Source organism: Acyrthosiphon pisum, chromosome A3, assembly GCF_005508785.2.
Source record: "Acyrthosiphon pisum isolate AL4f chromosome A3, pea_aphid_22Mar2018_4r6ur, whole genome shotgun sequence".
Classification (NCBI taxonomy): domain Eukaryota; kingdom Metazoa; phylum Arthropoda; class Insecta; order Hemiptera; family Aphididae; genus Acyrthosiphon; species Acyrthosiphon pisum.
In genome coordinates, this window is record NC_042496.1 from 24707934 (window position 1) to 24726789 (window position 18856).

The 18856-nt window shown below is 35.5% G+C and overlaps 2 protein-coding genes across 5 annotated transcripts in view; one reads left to right on the top strand and one right to left on the bottom strand.

Annotated features, from left to right (window-relative positions):
- Nucleotides 1-8105, top strand: part of LOC100168069 (nostrin) — a 51411-nt gene extending 43306 nt beyond the window's left edge. For 2 of the 3 annotated variants that reach the window (XM_029491138.1, XM_001950772.5), the window contains exons 5-13: nucleotides 879-1033; nucleotides 1101-1189; nucleotides 2528-2663; nucleotides 2762-2929; nucleotides 3032-3190; nucleotides 4351-4506; nucleotides 5471-5579; nucleotides 7215-7343; nucleotides 7415-8105. In XM_029491138.1, coding sequence (XP_029346998.1) covers nucleotides 879-1033; nucleotides 1101-1189; nucleotides 2528-2663; nucleotides 2762-2929; nucleotides 3032-3190; nucleotides 4351-4506; nucleotides 5471-5579; nucleotides 7215-7343; nucleotides 7415-7521 — 1208 coding nt within the window. In that variant the 3' untranslated portion in view covers nucleotides 7522-8105. Of the gene's footprint in view, nucleotides 1-878; nucleotides 1034-1100; nucleotides 1190-2527; nucleotides 2664-2761; nucleotides 2930-3031; nucleotides 3191-4350; nucleotides 4507-5470; nucleotides 6728-7214; nucleotides 7344-7414 lie in introns of those variants that run through there. The other variant, XM_029491139.1, reaches the window with a different exon arrangement.
- Nucleotides 7524-18856, bottom strand: part of LOC100159184 (neprilysin-2) — a 29849-nt gene continuing 18516 nt past the window's right edge. For both annotated transcript variants that reach the window (XM_001950561.5, XM_008187307.3), the window contains exons 3-12: nucleotides 18079-18212; nucleotides 14129-14254; nucleotides 13714-13959; nucleotides 12519-12730; nucleotides 12002-12393; nucleotides 11582-11884; nucleotides 11395-11491; nucleotides 11084-11252; nucleotides 10236-10486; nucleotides 7524-8663 (exon numbers count right to left, since the gene is read on the bottom strand). In XM_001950561.5, coding sequence (XP_001950596.1) covers nucleotides 8322-8663; nucleotides 10236-10486; nucleotides 11084-11252; nucleotides 11395-11491; nucleotides 11582-11884; nucleotides 12002-12393; nucleotides 12519-12730; nucleotides 13714-13959; nucleotides 14129-14254; nucleotides 18079-18212 — 2272 coding nt within the window. In that variant the 3' untranslated portion in view covers nucleotides 7524-8321. The remainder of the gene's footprint in view (nucleotides 8664-10235; nucleotides 10487-11083; nucleotides 11253-11394; nucleotides 11492-11581; nucleotides 11885-12001; nucleotides 12394-12518; nucleotides 12731-13713; nucleotides 13960-14128; nucleotides 14255-18078; nucleotides 18213-18856) is intronic.

An 18856-nucleotide genomic window follows, 5' to 3' on the forward strand; every position in this document is an offset into this window, starting at 1 on the left:
TAGATTGACAGTACAAAGAACAAAACGTATATTCGAATGATAAATATAACAATATCGACTGATTATAATGTTGTTATCCTTACTGGTAATTAATAGTATATAAAACTATCAATGGACAAAATAAAATAAAAACTTACAACACCAAGAATGCAGACTATTACTAATTATTGTTAATTTTGGAAAAAAACCAATTATAACTACCATTCAATAAGCGACATTAAACATATTTTTTTTTTTGTATAAAATTGGTATTTTGGACCTAAATAGTCTACAAGAGATTTACCAAAGAATTTTTTAGTATATTTTACCGGTATATCGTTGGTCTAATGTGCTCTTACCCTTGAAAAATCAACTTTTGACAATTTTGACTGGGGTTAATTACATTTTTTATGATGAACATTTTTTTTTAAAGAATACCTAAATGCGTATAGTTCAAATTTGTTGAATATTCGAGCGATGTTTTATGCAAATATATTCTTAATATATTATTTTGAGTGGATCACAACATTTTTAAATAATTATCCTTGGTACTTACCCATGTCAACACGTGTTCAAACTAGTTTCCACTGAGATACTAGGTTTGTGTTATAACTTATAAGTTTTATAGCACAGTATGTACTATAAATAGTTGAGTTTTTTTTTTAATTTATTTTAAACTAGTACCTATTTCTTTTTTCAATGTTTAATCTTTAATGATAATGACGTATAGCACTAATTGCAATAATTTACAACCAGTATAGAAGTAGTAATAGGCGTTTGTTTAAAAAAGTATCGTAAAATAGGTGGTTTAATATTAGGTGTATAAACATTAACTTTTACGTGATAAAAATACATAAATATTAAATGATAAGCTTTAATATTATGTCTCAAATGATTAGAAAAGTGTATGAACAAATGGAGAACCGATGAACGAAGAAGTAAAAAAGAAAGTTTTGCCGTGGCTAGAGAAAACGAAAAAGTTCAAGACATGACAAGCGACGCTTCCTATTCGATCCTCACAAGTAATGCGAATTTAATCAAAGACGCTACAAAAGTAAGCATTTAGGTTTGTGTTGTATGTCATACGCCAAAATAATCAAAGCAAGTTAATTTTTTTTTAGTTGGAAAACAAAAAAAGAAAATTGGAAGAGTCTGTGAAAAAGAGTTACACAGAATATTATACGTATTGTGTTCGGACAGCTAGAGCCAAGTGAGAATATTACATTTTACTTGAACAAATTTTAATTTTAATAATAGGCAGGTACTATATTATAGGTACGGATAAGACTACGTTATTGAATTACAAACATTTTTTTTTAGATTCTGAGGGATACAAAATACGCATCTTGTTTAAAACAATGATGTGTGTTTTTTAATTTTAAGATTTATGTGCCTATCGTGTTCAAGAGCAGAAAATGTGCTCCAACTTTGAACGCCGAGGGGGATATAGTTTCTGGTGTCATATTTTTTCTAGTCAGGGCCCTCCTGGTGGTTAAATAGAGGGGGGGAGGGTTGATATAGACGTAAGTTTTCTAAAAGTTGGGAAATACTTACTTAAGACACGAGGAAAAAGATAACGTTATAATATATTATGAATAATATTTATTATTGATAAAAATGTAACACGTCTACTACGGTGAGTGACCTACCTACTCTAAGTCTATACTGTACAGCAGAAGCGAATTCCTTAGTTTTACTTTGATAATTATTTTTATATTTACTACTTTGTGAGGTTGCAATTTGCAATCGTTATTCTTCATTTCATATTCCAAAGTACAACATAAAAAAAAAAATACATACCAATGTAGAAAGTGTAGTTTTATAAGTAGTTATATTGTACCTAATTATATAAATTGCACGTTTTTTAAACCATACACATCAATCGACAGGAAATATGACCGCATTGTTTTTTTGGGGTTTCAGTTTGCAACCAAAGTTTATTATATAGATAGACTATAGATTTCCGCCAAAAATAATTACTATTATATCGTTTTAAATATTTTTGAGAACCCCTTATACCTCGTATTATTATTATTATTAGACGTATTAGCATTACAATTAGCTTACATTTTTGTACTCTTTTGTGTAATTTTGTTTTATAATAATTTATTGCTTTTCGACGCTAATAGTGATTTGTGTTATATTATTTAATATTTAAAGCGTATACTGTTTAATATGCTATTAGTAATACATTTCGAAGAATTATAACATGATTATAAAGCTTTGATTCTTTTAACCTATACGTAACTATAATAACTATGTTATATTAATACGTTTATACACTGTGTATCAAATGTAAATTGGAAATACAGCGGCAGAATTATATTAATCGATGATATAGAAACGATAAAAGATGAGGTGGGGTGAGGCGCGTTTATTGTAATCACAATTACGATTTAATGGGTTTAGGTTCAGGGGTACTCAAAAAATATCCAAAGTAATATAATATTCATTTATTTTTGCGGAAATTAGAATGTAACCTTGGCGAAAAACGTGATATTTTATTTGTACCTGTATAACAATGCGCAATAAAATAATATGTTCACAGGCTCGAATGGGAAATGTCTGTAAACGACGCGGAAAAAAATTTCATGACATTGGAGGAAGAACGTCTGCTTAGGCTGAAGGAGTACGCTCACCACGTGTCGCAGACCTATCAACAGTTGGTTCCGAAAATTTCACAGGTAACTTATCGTCATCGTATACCTATAATATACTCATCTCCTCGCCCGACTCGTCTTATAATTATACATAACTGCCGCGTTTCGCTGTCGTCGTTTAGATATCGTCGCGACTCAGCGAACCGACGTACGAGTGCGACGTGTCGCAAGATTTCACGATCATCACGGACACGGTGAACCGGTACGACGAAGATCTGAGCGTCCAAGTGCTGCCCGACTTTTATCCGGAACACACGAATCTGGCGATGAACAAGAAGAGGAGAATATCGGTGAGCGAATTGTTCACGGGCGTTTTGCCGACCGCGACCACAATGATGACCGTTCGTTGAAAAAATCGTACAAAATCGTAATTTATAATATTATGTGTTTAGGCGTTGACGAAAATACTGCAGCTCGTCAGACAGGATTTGGACCGAGAGAGGCGCAGCAAAAAAGGCTTGGACACGCTGGCCAACGCGATGCACCACCACGCTTCTTCCGGTTTGAAACACGACGACTCGCACAAAAACGTCTACGAAAAACTTCACCACGTTAGTCCAGAACGCAATTTTTTTTTCTTTACACCTATCGTCTGTCCTTATCGGGACCCGCGCGGGCGTCGGGCGCACCCGTCGGAACGTATTCTATTACGACGGTTACGACTGGATATTCCTTATTCGGAAGCGGATGATATAATGTACAGGGCGATCCGCCCGAGAGCGTCACCCAAACATGTCTTACGTACACGACGAGTCGATTCGAGTTATTCCCGTTTTTGGTGTTTTTTTTAAGTATAACTGGTACCCGCCCATTTACTTTGGGATCGCGTTTTCAATTGTTCACCCGATTTTTCAAATAATCGTAGCCCGCCGTGTCTTTCAAATCCAAATTACACGGACCTGGTGCGCATCCTTAGTAGGTACGAAAGGTTAAATCACACGAAAACGTCTCGTTAGGTTTTTAGATTTTGAATTTTATAGAACCTCAAATCAATATGTTATTTTTTAAATTCTGTAAAGTACACGTCTTGCTTTACGTGTGTATTTATTTTGGGCGCGTCAGATTTTAAATAGAAAAAGTGATTCCTAAATAATCAGTTATTCCAGAAATTCAATATGAATTCAATCATTTTTTACAATATCGGACTTTAGGAAGTATGTTTAATTGACTATAACGCGTTTAGTCGGTTTTATAGTTGTGCAAACAAAAACATAATATAAAAATATATATTCATTTCCTGCGATGTATATTGTGCATTGTATGTGCGTTATCGTTTAAAGCGATAACGCTTACACACACAAATAATGTTTATTTATTACAACTCAAACGCCGACACAGCCCGAATGTACACATGCCGTGTGAATTGCCTAAATATTACTCCTTAAAAGATGCTGCGCTTCAGCACTGTCTCAGGTACGTGCTTAGCAATGTCAAAAATATCCTAAAAACAGAATAAATTTATACGAATTCGCCGTGAGCGGCGGAAGTGCACAGCGTGCTCGGTGCATCACCCTGTACAGTGTCATAACCGCACCGGTTCGGATATGTTTTTAAACTATCATCATACCTGTCGGCTCGTCATGTATACCTAACCTGCGATTTAAGGCGCGCGCACCGCACAGCAGCAGCAGCAGCAGCAAACAGCGCACACTCGACGCCTGTTGATTACAATTATAATGCTGTCATGTCACGTGCGCACTTTGTTTTACAGACGAATTTAATGGTACTGTACTTGGAAGCGGTCAACTACAAAGTGGTTACTGCTCTTGCCACTCTGGAAGGTCACCCGCCCGCCGCTTCCAACACGTTCTCGCAGCACATCGAGACGACCAGAGACAAAAACGGACATCAGATGTCTGTGCTCAAAGTACGTACGGTACCCACGCAGATCGTCGGTCGTCGTCGCCCACCGACGTTTATCGGACGGTCGGCAATAATATAATATTTGGTCGGCTCCGCATAAAAAAATATTTCGATCTTTTATCGCCCGCGGGTTAATTGGGTCACGACAAAAATACGAAACGTTTGGATGGTACCGGAAACCGGGCGATATATATTATTTTATTTTATGACTCGATCATATAATAGCATATGCAACTTAATAGTAACTCAAATAAATTCGATTCGTCCACATATTATGATTCGACAGAGCCCCGCAATTATTAAATAAAATTAAAATACCAATATTATACACGCATTATAGGTTATAAGTTATAACAATATGATAAAACGGAAAACAAATATTTTTTAGAATGACGAGATACAATTAAAAAAAATTTGATTATAGGTATAGGTATATACCAGTGGTGGCCACAACGAGTCTTGCTGACCACATGTGGCTCTTGAGTCAGTTTCGTGCGGCTCTAAGATATTTCTATAAATAAATAAACGTTTAATGAAATGTAATATTATGATATAATATTATTTAATGTTCCTTCATTTGTGTTATATAAAATGAAAAAAATGTCTTAATTTTGCATACATCTCTTCTTAATACAGTGTGGCTCGCTTCAAATTAGCTTCATAAATTGATGGCTCCCAAAATTAAGATTAGTGACCACCTCTGGTATATACGGGGTATAGTGACAATATACCTCGTGATACCTACGCCCGTAATATTATAATATGTTCCCCGACGAGTAGTATTGTAACACGCGGGGAAGTCCGTAATAACATAGAGTCGTGGCCCACATATAGTTACCGCCGCCGCACTCCTTTTACGAAAAAAGGTCGACATCGCGGGCTGCCGATTCCCGCCGGACGTCCGATCAATGGTCGACCATGATAATAACAATAATAATAACACATTGTTCTCTGCCCGTTTTATTCAGATGCCAGCGGCGGTGTGCCGGAAGCTGACGTCCTCTGCAGCTCCAATCGACGCCCTGCTCAACGAGTCCATGTGGTCGGACCGGGGATCCGCGGACGGCACTGACATCGGTGGGAAATTTTTCCGTTGCGTTTACGCGAATCTCTCCGGACCGAGTTCCGACCTGACCCCGACCCGTTGTTGGATATGTTTGGACCGGGGACGGGCGACGGTCGACAGAAAAAAAGAGTTCGATGGAAATCCTTAGGAAAACCGTACCGAATACCTACTATAGCTGATATCGATGCGGGACGGTCAATGTTGAAAAGCTCGCGACACGGGATCCCCGAAAATCGTAGTGGTTGCCTACATGATAGATCCTTCGGCGTTGTCGAACCGACGATATGAGGACCTGTGATATTTCTGAAGACCCGCAACCCATATACGTTTTCATGGGGGTGGAGGGGGGGGGGCAAAATGTGTCGCGGTTTTTCAATCGAACCGTCCCGTATTGTTATCTATATAGTATTTGACCATAACTGTATATTGTTATAGTATTATATAGTGCGCGCATGCGTCGTGCACTCGAGTCGTCGTCATGTCGCGATGACGTCGGTAGTCTCACACGTTTTAGTCAATTAGTGCCATAAATACCTATGATTTATTATTATTTTTTAACACGAATTATTTTGATTTCCGTGTCATTACAATTATATCGATCGTCGGTGTGTGGTTTTATTTTGTTCGCCCGATCCGTCGCGTGAATTGTGTTTCAAAAAACGAAAAACATTTCACCGGAAGACACGTATTCGCTTACCACCGAAACGCAGTCATAATTTTCCACGAAGTGTTAAAACGGTTTTCCATCGATAAACCGTCTCGATAGATTGGAATGCAGACTCGTCGCATACGCTTTTAAACAGATATCAATAGCACAACGATTCAACGGGATATAGGGGAGCACCGACAATTTAACGGTTTTGGTTTTATCGAAAACGCCGAATGACATAATTTTATCGATGGAAATTAATGTCGAGGTGTAATGAATATTATAACTATTTTCTTTCAAAACTAGCGAACAGAAAATAAAACAAAATAGTTCTAAGAGGTCTGCATGAAAAGTTACTATACCTACGCATAGTAGGTACCTACTATATGTTATTCGAGAAATAGATAAATCCATGTATACTTATCTAGATACGTAGTCAGATTAATATTCCCCTCCAGCTGGCATTAACAAATACTCAATGTTATTTTTCAACTCAGATGTCCAAAAGTGGAAAAAAAAACGTATATTTTATTCGTCGTGAAACATATTTTTACTACTATAGATGAGTATATTATAACAGCACATTGATTTATGCAATATAGGTTAGATGAGGTTTATTTTAGAGTAGCTATTCGATAAACCAATATGGTTCAGTACTCGCTTAATCTCATAAACATATCGTTTATATTATAGATTATAATTGTTGTAGTGACCATGTACCGTGATGCTCCCAATCATATCACCACGTGTTATCAAGAGTATATACATTTTATTATAATCAAACTGATTGGTTCATTGACAGTTTAGAAACAAATTATTCGATTGCTATTATATATTATTATTTATATCACTCGTGATATCATCGTCTAAACCAGAACCATTCGTCCGGGTTAGATTACCTACGTTAATATCAGTTTGTGATGTTTTGTAGTACCATTATTGTCCGTTATTCCATATAGATCTAGTGTACTAATCAGGAGGATTTGTTTGTGTACAGATGATTTCTCTAGCGACGAAGACGATGCCGACGACGACGACGACGACGACGAAAACATAAAAAGACCTCGTTGCAAGGCTCTCTATCAGTATTCAGCGAAGTTAAACGACGAATTGAGTTTGGAACCAGGCAAGTCGGACATTAACATCACTTTCACCGTTGCGATGGAACGATGTTGTTTTATTCATATTTTGTTTTAGGCGACGTCATACACATCCACAGCAAAAAGTCCGACGGCTGGTGGCTAGGAGACCTGAAGGGCTCTATCGGTGTATTCCCGGCTACATACGTTGTAGAAATCGACTGAAATGTGCTTAAAATATTAATTATATTGTACATAATTATAAGTTTACCAAAGATTATTAGAGCCTAACAAATCACACACAGTTTATAGCATTACCTTTATGTACATTTTTTTTTGTTAACGTTTAAGTATAATCTTATACAGGTATATAATTATTACAAAAATAAAACATTTTCTTAATTTTGTAATTTTGTTGTTGTTATTGTTAAATCATATATAAAAAAAAAAAATGTCACATGTTTTTTTACTCATATTGTAGAGATTGTATAGGTACTTAAACTATATCGTACGTTTTAAAAACAATAATAATAATAATAATAATAATAATAATAATAATAATAATAATAATATAATAATAATACAATACCACGATAATAATAATAATAATAATAATAATAATAATAAAATATTGTATATAAATAAATTACCACAGATAAAGCTCGCGGGAGGATTATGATGGGCCAGAGGATGGGGGGACGGCGATCTGCGGGAGGGAAGAGTTGAGTCGTCGACGGGAATGATTTTCGGGTGACGATTGGGGTGGGTCGCGGGACGAGTCGAGGGGCTGGTTTTGTCGTAATCGAGCATAATAATGTAATAATATTTTACACCTATACAACAATATTTTTGTGATGACATTACAATATTATATAAGGCGGACGCGCGACGAGATTTTTTTTTAATAAGCACACATCATAATATTATCATCGCATCATTTCGCGTAAAAATAACAAACGATTGTAACAACGATACGACATGTGCACGGTCGGAGGGTGGATGGGTGGGCGGACGGGCGGGCGGTCTCACCACACCTGGCACTTCTTGACCGGGTTCATGTTGGAGCCGAGCGGACACCGGAAGTCGTTGCTGAAGTCTTCCAGGTTGGAGAACGGGCCGATGATCCGGAAACGGCCGGGCGAGTGGAAACCGGTGGTGATGCGGTTCTTGAGTGTTTCCGGTCGGTACTTGGAGCACCACACGTTGGCGGCGCTCACCCAGAACATCTGCTGAGGTGTGTAGTCCTGGAGTCCGGGCAGCCGAGGTTCGACTCCATGTCGTTTGGTCCACACGTTGTACGCGTAGTACGCCTCCTTCACGCCACCGTTGTCAGCGATGTTCTCGCCCTGCGTGTTGATGCCGTTCAACTGCGTATAAAACAATAACAGTCTTTGGGTTAGATCGTGGGTGGGCATACCTATAGCTGTAGTGGTCGAGGTTCGAGGGGTTCAAATAAGCGATATTGTTATCGGCAGGTACGATATGGTCGCAGACGAGCGAAATATAATTTCAAATGCATTTGATCGGTGTCTTTTAAAATACCAATTAATAAGACTCAACGACTATAGCGGACAAAAACCAAAGGGTCATATGCGCTTAAGCTAATTTTTATAGTTAAAAAAAAAATTTTGATGATAACTAAAAGCAATGCATAAGGTAGGTCTCGATTATAAATCTCGTTTGAGTCATAAGTATAGCTTAAGCAATATAGGTACTCATTCTCAAGCATCGACTGTGAATACGGCCCTGAGTCTTCTGCGCGGTGATAATGTTCGAAAGGTACGAGATAAGCGATTGCGAAGTACCAAAGACAATAAGATGAATATTGTTATGTTATACTCCGTACGGCCAGAGATATAAATTTATAAGTGCAAATTATATCAACAACAAAGTTTGCGGCTCTTAGTGGCTATTTTGTAAGGCGCAAAATATAGGCAATTTCTTATCAGTCGTCACTGCCCGTGATCTTCGTCTTAGTCATAGAGTGAGAGTGGTCCGCGGGTGAACGTTTGCGACTATGTTTTATATACGCATGGTCGTTGAAGGCTCTCGAAATATTATATTTTTGTACTTGTGCGACAGTGAATAATGCCAATAGGCCGGCAAATAATAAAATATAATATGCTTATAGTACCTAGTCAAATTTTAATTTTTTTTTTTTAATAATTTTAAATTGATAGTCTTTTCTCTTTGTCTTGTAGGAAATAGATTTTCGATATTTCGGATAGCTTATGCGTAGTATGATTCAAAATTATTAATTTACTTTATTTTTCAAAATAAGTATGCACTTTAAGGGGCGGAAGAACACTTTTAATTACAGAACAGGGGCTAAATAATTCAAATTATTTTTCAAAACTAAATCTGGACTGCTGTAGCTATGTTTTTTTTTCGCCAGCTTATTGGCCTGAGCGCATGACAAATCCAATCGATTAGAACCCTCTTGAAAATAATAATAACGCGCATTATAAATTAATGATATGAATGATATATAATATATTAAGACAATATCGGTATTGTTGTTTTCGATAAAATATAATTTTTAGTTGGTTTTACACGTCAAACTTGTAGTTTTGATTTTATCAGAATATATAATTTTCTTACCACCACCACACCCCCCCCCCCTCGTGTTTAAGTCAATGACATTGACGACTGTTTGGTGCAGTGGGTATACATTTTTATGCGAAGAGATTCTTTCAACAGTATTCGTTCTGGACGAGTAACAAAAAATAATCACATATTTTCGATAAATTTTTCGAATTCATAATTAATAATAATCGACTGTTTGGCGGAACCTATAACGGCGAACAATCATTGGAATTTTGAACTTGTGGTTATTCGGAATCCAATAAAAATTAAATTTTAAACGAATAACAAAAATTCAACCTCGAAGCTAATGCGCGTAAAAACGTATTGCCTTAAGAAACTTGTGTTCTACACACCTTGAGACCGACTTCATGAGCCGTGTAATTTCCATACTGTCTGATGATGCACGACGCCTTCTCCAAGTAGCGTTTCTTCGTCTCCTCCGCCCACCAGTCCACCAGGTTACCCTCCTTGTCGAACTGTCTGCCTTGGTCATCAAAACCATGGGTGATCTCGTGACCGATTACGAACCCAATGGCGCCATAGTTCATGTACCGAGGACGATCGCTGGAGAAGAACGCGCCTTGCAAGATACCAGCGGGAAACTCTGGAAAATATATAATGTAGTAATATTAGCTTATATAGTAGCAGGCGCGGATCTAGAAATGAAAAAAAGGGGGGGGGGGGGGTTAAACAAAAAATGTACTTAATAACTTATTTTGTACGGAGTCTTTCTTATTTTTTGAAATATCTTAAGTACCGAAGTCCTAGTCTAAGGGGGGGGAGCTTCAGCCCCCATAGCCCCCCTCCCCCTGTATCCACGCTTGTATAGTAGCTTATATTGTAGTAATTATAAAAAATATCAAATTTAATATTATAATATAAACAATTAATTTTTTTATTTCGATTCCGTTGAGTGGTCGAATAAATAAATAAAAAAATAACAAGCTTCCAGCGTTCTATTTTACAATAATTTAAAAAACAGTTTGATTTGCGCTGCTCCGAATAAGTCACCCAAAATATTGTGAACGGGCCGAGAATATAATTATTGTTCGATGACCACCGAATCTAGTCGTTTCGTTTAAAATGTCGAAACGGCTAATTTGTACGTCCGACTTTAATTTTCGACAAATATTCGACAACACGGGCTGACGCCGAACAATTAGGTAATCGGATAGTATATATATATTGCAATATTACTTACGGATACTGTTTTCAATAGCACTATAAAATGCATTTACGATTGCCGTTTTACTGTGAGTAATCCAATCCGATTTGTTAACAGGTTGCCTTAATTTCGAAAAGCTGTAGTCGGTGCCGAATTTGGTCAAATTTAATATTGACGTATAATAGTCATTGTCGTTGACTTCGAGCTAACAACAAAAATAACAACACAATATGAGAATATTACTAATCGATAATGCTCACAAAAAAAACTATTTTTTAAATGTTTTAATCATATCGATACGCTTTTATACGCTCAAGTTAGGTCTTATATTACGTATAATTAATTACGTTTTCATAGAACGCATTCAACTTGCTGTCGTCCAATAACTCATCGGGGTATGCAATGTGACTGGTCATCGATTTTGCTTTGTCTATTGCGTTTTTCCTGCAACGAAATAAAACAAAAATAATGACATCATAAAATTGTTATTTTATCGTCGAGAAAGAGACGCTCATAATATGAACCGAACTTTACCTCGTTTCTTCGTCCATCCAATCGATTGACCCTAATATTTTGTACATTTCCTCCCTGATACCGTTCACCATTTCTAAAGCGTTTTTTTTGGCGTTTTCGTCGAAGTATCGTCTTACGTACAACGACCCGATGGCCAGCGAGAAACTTCCGGAACTTATGTCCACGCATTCCTTCCATCTGGGTTCTCTTTCAGTCCTGCCGGAGAGCTCGGTGCTGTAATCCAACTGTCTTTTTCTCATTTCTTCGGTCAGATAGCTGACGGACGCTGCGGCTGCTCTCCAAATCACGTAATTCGCTTGGATCCTGACGAAAAAAAATCAAAAGAGTTTATATAGGCAATTCAAATGACATTTCGAGAGCAATAATTTTCATGGTACTATAATAACCTAAGTCATGCACGCATTATTCGCATAATTTTACCTCTTGGGCGTATTGCTGAGTAAGGCTTCGAGGTCCGACAAGTATTTCGGCGAGTTTACAATTATGATGTCGTCCTGCCGTATGTTCAACGGGCTCAGCAGCTTGTTCAGGTACTCTTGCCACGGTATGCTCGGGAACTTTTGCTGCAGGTCGGCGATCTTCATCGGGTTGTACAGCTTGGCGGCGTCCCGGCGCTCTTCCAGCGGCAGCGATATCTTGGCCAACGCTATCTCGAAGTCCAACGACTCCCTTAGCTCCTTGGTGGCCCTCTGCCGGTCGGCGCCGAACAGCACCGCGATGTCCACCATGTACCTGTAGTACGCGGCCACGATTTTTTCGTCGGTGCCCTTGACCAGGTACTCCCGGCTGAGACCCAAGGACGCTTGATCCAGCTGAAATTATGACATCATGTCGGTCGGGCGCAAAAATTACCCGTCAAAACGCAATTATTACACACGCTCAACGCAAATAATAATAATCAGAAAAAAAAAATTGTATATCATGCAGATCGGCTCACGTCAATGGCTCTGGTCGTGGTGTTTTTCAAATCCGTGCTGATGGAGAAGTCGATGAAGTAGTCCACGCTGTAGCCCGCCACTCTGAACTTGTACACGCTGTCCTTCCACGTGAACTCCGCGTCGTTCCATTTGTCGGCTTCCAGCACAGGCCATCCGCCGAGGCTTTTCAACATTTCCTTGATCGGTCCCAAGCCTTCTTTTTCGATTTTTTCTGTTGACATATACATTTTCATAGGGTATGATACAACACAAAGATGGGCAAGTTAATGAAAATAATCAACTCGAGTTAAGTTAAGTTAAGAGGACACACGATCGATAAGTTAAAAGTTAACAGTTAACAAATTATAAATTTAACTCGATAAGTGAAAAGTTAATATAGAAAATAATATTAACTTAACTCAGTTTAAAAAAAAGTTAATCTATTTTTTTTTTAATTAGTATGTAAACCTCATAAAGAGTGAATGTATCTTTCTAGTTTCTAATTTATAAATTATAAAAAAACAAATTTTATTGAACTTTTATCATAATGTACACTGTTACCATTTTACTTTTACTTTACTATTATTTACTAATTTAAGCTATACTCATCTCAAATTAATAATTTAACAAATATATTTTTTTATATCGTATAGAAATTGAATGTCGAAATATCATGAGTAGGTACACCTGTACATGACCTTCATATATATTATAAGTTATATAATATTAAAACATAACAACTGTCAATTAAAAACATTTATAATTGCAACTCGCATAATATATAATTTACAACTTATTAAAATATATTAATATACACAAAATTATGTTATCAAGAAAATTGTTGTGTTTTTCTATTGGATTATTTTTATTTTATACTGATATAGTAATATTTACGTATAAACGAAAAATTTCAAAATGTTTTCAACTTGATGGATTTTTTCAAAATCAACTGAGAAAAGCTAAGTTATTTCAACTGTAAATTAAACTAGTTAAGTTCACTAGTTGATTAGAAAATAAACTAACAAGTTAAGTTAAAAAGTTAAAAAAAAATTAACTTTTTAACATAACTTTAACTTTTTAACTAGTCAATGCCCACATTTGAATTATAACATACTATTAATCGATAATGTATCATCGAGTGTGTTAGTCGCAGACCGTATGATATGTACTAACTACAATATTATACGGCTGCGATCATTATAATAATATGCGTACCTTTGTCCATGCACGACTTATACAGCAATTTGGCCATTTTGAACGGTTTCTGTTCGTTGGGTTGAATGGGTTCGGTGACGATCATTCGCAGCTTGTTTAACAGCGAGTCGCTGATCGCGCTGAACGTGGTCTGAGACGTCTTGTCGTCGTCGATGATGGTTTCTTTGATAAAATTACCGCACGCGAACTGATAGAAGTCGTCGCATGGATCTACCGTCGGATCCATATTGTTGATCACGGAAGCCGCTATAATAGTGGTAATGTCAGTAGTTTAGTAGGTACAGTAATATGTAATAAAGCACACGTGTTCGTATAACGTTTTATACCAAACGCGGTATAAAAATTGTGTTAAAAATTTACCTCAATTAGGTACAGTATTATTAATCGAGCCGTGCATCGGACGAATTATGCTTACCAGCTTTCACACAACCAGTGGTGAGACAGATGTTGTCCTTTTCGTATTCCCTGTTTTGGAACAGACTTCTACCTCGTGATTTGCCAATCAAACCATTGTTTTCGGCCGATATCGACGGAAGGCTCTCTGCAAGCAATTGGTTTAGAATATTATAATAATCGTTTAATCGAGTTACCTAAATATTATCATTATAAGTACCTAATTTATATTATGTACCATAGTAATATGGCAATCATTTTAATATGAATGTGCAACGCGTGTGAATAACATATAATTTTGCTGGATGTAGACGACTCAACGTTATTGTAAATCATTTAAGTATTGATCATATTTTTAGAATATTATTACGAAATAATAACTAAAACAGCAGCTATTAAAGTCACCATTAAATAAATCGTTGTTTTTTCATATATATAATATATAATTACCTCAAATCTAAGGTATATTATAAGTAGCGATAAACTGCGCGTGCACCATTAAGAAAGGTTATATATTACTATAACGTCTAACTGGCTCTCACTTCGATATGATTTTCAATGATTTAATTGCAAAAGTATAATCACGACACGTATATTTCACATGACCATTATTTTCACTTCTGTATAAATGTATATATTATTATATACTTATATATCTATATACTACGGACAACTTAAATTTGCAATTAATATGGACGATGTGAGGTGAATTCACGTCTATTTATGTTCACAAAAATGGATAGTAAAAATAATTTTTTTTATAAAGAATAAATTATTTTTGTTTACAGCCATGGGTAAAATGTGATTAGGTACAGTGTGATTTCAGGCAATATGTTTTGATCAAACGATAGTATCAAAGTAACGATATTTTTGTACCTATTAAACACTGCGCATGACTTTCTATAGTTGCGCTTATACAATTGATAATTTACTATAATACTATAACATGACAGATAAAATATTAGATGATATTTTAAGATGAAATAATACATTAAAAACGACTAAAACAACACGAAAAAGTATCCTATACCAAATAATCATTATAATATCATTAAGATGTACCTAATACATTTTCATTCACAAAAAATGGATGGTAAAAATAATATTTTTTATATTTAAAAAATTGTTTTTGTTTACTGCTATAGGTAAAATGTGATTAGGTACAGAGTGTGATTTTATGCAATATGTTTTAATCAAATGATATAGTATGAAAGTAACGATATTTTTGTACCTATTAAATACTGCGTATGACTTTCTATAGTTGCAGCACTTATACAATTTATAAATTACTATAATACTATAATATGACAGATAAAATATTTTATATTAGATGATATTTGTAAGATGAAACAATACATTAAAAAAGACTAGCACTGCACGAAAAAGTATTCTATGCCAAATAATCATATTATTAAGATGTAATAAATTTTCATTCACATGTTGTGTATTTTGTTTTAATCATTATTCATTGATGAACAGATGTATTATAATACTGTTATGTACTGCATAGAAATGTCAAAACTGATATCTATTTACTATGGCCGGACTACCTACATCAACATTAAAATATATTCAAGGCTTTTATACATATATATGGGGCCATATAGGTTATGTTTATTCACAAAAAATTAAATTATCAAACGATTACAGGAAAATATTATCGTATAATGTATTCTGAAAATAAAAAAAATTTTAAAAAATACGATAGAACACGTACAAAGACGAAAACGAAAATCTTCCGGGAGTTCGAGGAAATTATCAATAAATATTATTATTTATACGTGATGTTTTGTAATCGTTTTGAAAACTATAATGATATTACACGAGGGGTATGCCATACAATATTATTCGCTGCGGAAATCGAAAAATTGTAAATTTCCTGTCAATGCTCATCGACAAACTCCAGCCGGAGGTTGTCGTTGCGCGTCCGAACACGAGCGATGATTTTTTTAAATTTTTATTTTCTCGTAATACGTTTAATACATACCATTCGTTTCGCACCTCGTCGCAGTAATAATATATGATTATAATATTCTGCGTATGAAAATCGCAACCACCTGCTGAGTAAGAAATAACCACTGCGAATACGATTCACGAGATGCGGCGCTGGTTATTACCGTTTGGCGCCTGCACCGGTTTCTGCGAGCGTTTAAGTTTTATTTCACTACGGACACGTTAAATTTTTTTTTTCATTTTAGCGGACACGTTTTGTTGCGGTCCGTTATAAAGTAGAGCACAGCAACGGGTTTGTTTTATAATATTATTATATGTCGACGACCCAACGCGGTCCACAACTAGTTTATCATCGGGCGAGCTTTGTTTTTAACGTGTGTAGGTAGGTATATATACTATTTACGGGTCATATTATAATAATGTGATAATTTAACATAATTATATATTAATATATGTACCAATGCGCCGATGTAGGTACCTATATCGGCATCCTATCATCGGTCCTATCGACTCTGCGTATGTATTAGAATTTGATCAATATAACGCGTATACATATGTAAGTAAAATGGGCGTGTGTCTGGAGTATTCGAAAAGTAACTATATATATGCTTAAGTAAGTACACAAAGATAGCATTTAAATGTGTCACATATTATGGTATCCTGTATACCTGCACGTCGGCGTTAATCGATATCACTTAGTCGTACAATAACATTATACGAATATACAATATTATAATAAATGGTATTTTATTATAATACTATGCGCTATAAAATATGTCTTCGACCGAACGTGAAACTAGTTTATCTGGCGAGTATTATTTTTAACGCATAATTATGGTACTCACGGGTCGTATCACAATAATGTGATAATGTAACATGATTATATTATAATATTGTGTGCGATCATAACCATATGGACATATTATAAATAAATGTATATGTCTGATCATAACATATTATTATCTGTAAGTGCAGAATTTTATCGGTATACCGACTTCATGCAGTAGATTCTTATTGAGTCAAACGCGTCGATATCTCAAATTTTCACAATTTCGAATTCAATTTAAATCCTCTCGAAATAATATCATACCATATCATAATAGAACTCGATGTCTCAAATTTTTTTCTTTTCCCTCGAGTTTTGACAAAATATGAGCTTACTGTAATATCATTGTAACAAGTTACTAAAGTATACGTATATATGTACATGGGGTTCTATTTGTAGGATTTTAATAGTACCTATATATGCTATACAATATAATACGAGTACAGTAAAATTATTACATTTAAATGGGTCACACGCGGTATCCTAGTTGTACCTGCAGCCATCACGCCGCCGTTATATTATGGCCGTAGAGTCCTCGCTCTTATGTTTATATGGTATACACAACATAAATTCTAAAAACGAAACTAAAAAAATTTACGGGAGGGAGGGCTAAACAAAATTCCAGGGAGGATATGGCCCCCTTAGACCCCTCACCATTTTACGCCTATAAGTCGATATCATATTTTATAATCGCACCAATACAGGGTGTAACAAAAAGACTTGACGAGAAAAAAAAATTATGCTACTCAAACGTATGACAAAAATTGTTAAAATTATATAATTAGTAAATAATTTAAGAAATATAGGTACTCATGTTAGCATATTCCCAAAAAAAATATTTTAAAAAAAGTTACTACGTTCCAAATTCATTTAATCAAAAAAATATTGATATTTTAAAAAATTAAAAAAAATAAACTATTTGACTTAGATAAATGTTTTTAGTATCAAAATTGTTGTTATAAACAGATTCACAAATTGGCTATTTCAAATATATCCAAAAAAATTTAAACCAAATTTGAAATATTGACTGGAACAAAAGTTATTCCAAAAGTCAGTTTTATCTGTTACACCCTGTATAATAATATGTGTTAAATATAAGTGCGCCCTACATAGTCGTTACCGATCAAGATTGCTATATACGTCGTCGCTGGGCTTAAAAATATAAATCAAACGTCAAACGTTTTCCGTCTTACCCATGTTGCAGCTGTGGTTGAAGTACAACGTGGACAGAGCTAGGGCCAGGAACGAGGACGCCAACAGCATACCGCCGGCGACGATGGTCAGATTCCGTTCCAAGTTCGTCCTCCTCTTCCACCATGTCGGGTTTCTGAAACGGACCGAAAACCAACTGTTATTACGAGGTAATAAAATCATAATATCTTGTGAAATGTACGCGTGTTTGACGTGGTGAAGTCTATAGATGACTACAGAAGTGCGGTTTATGGACGCAGCTTGCGCAAGTCGTACATATCGGCGGTTATATTGTTGATAGTAATCATTAATTATTAATTATGCGCAGCTGGTATAAACGCGTATTGATAATCAAGTACAATACGGATACACAGTTTAATATCATAGTATCTATCATAGCTATATATTATTATAGTGGTGAAACGTTTAGACGCGAAATACAGGAAAACGTCGAGACGACCGTTTTACTCGATCGACCGCTGCAAAACATGTCCACATTAATTATTATCGTAAATCATAATATTATATTATTATAATAATGTATGGACAATGATTATCATTGTTGCAGTTGTTGTAATTCTTATGCGTGTGTGACGAAGACAAATTGCCGATATTGTATTATAAATTAGCATATTAAATTAGATATATAGCACCCATAACGACATTTTGAAACGCGTATCACGTGTCTAGTGTCCGTATGAGACGTATTTATTTGATCTTTACGTAAATGCCTGTCATCACATGCAGTGAGTGTCTGGAGGATTTGACAATTCTTTTTAT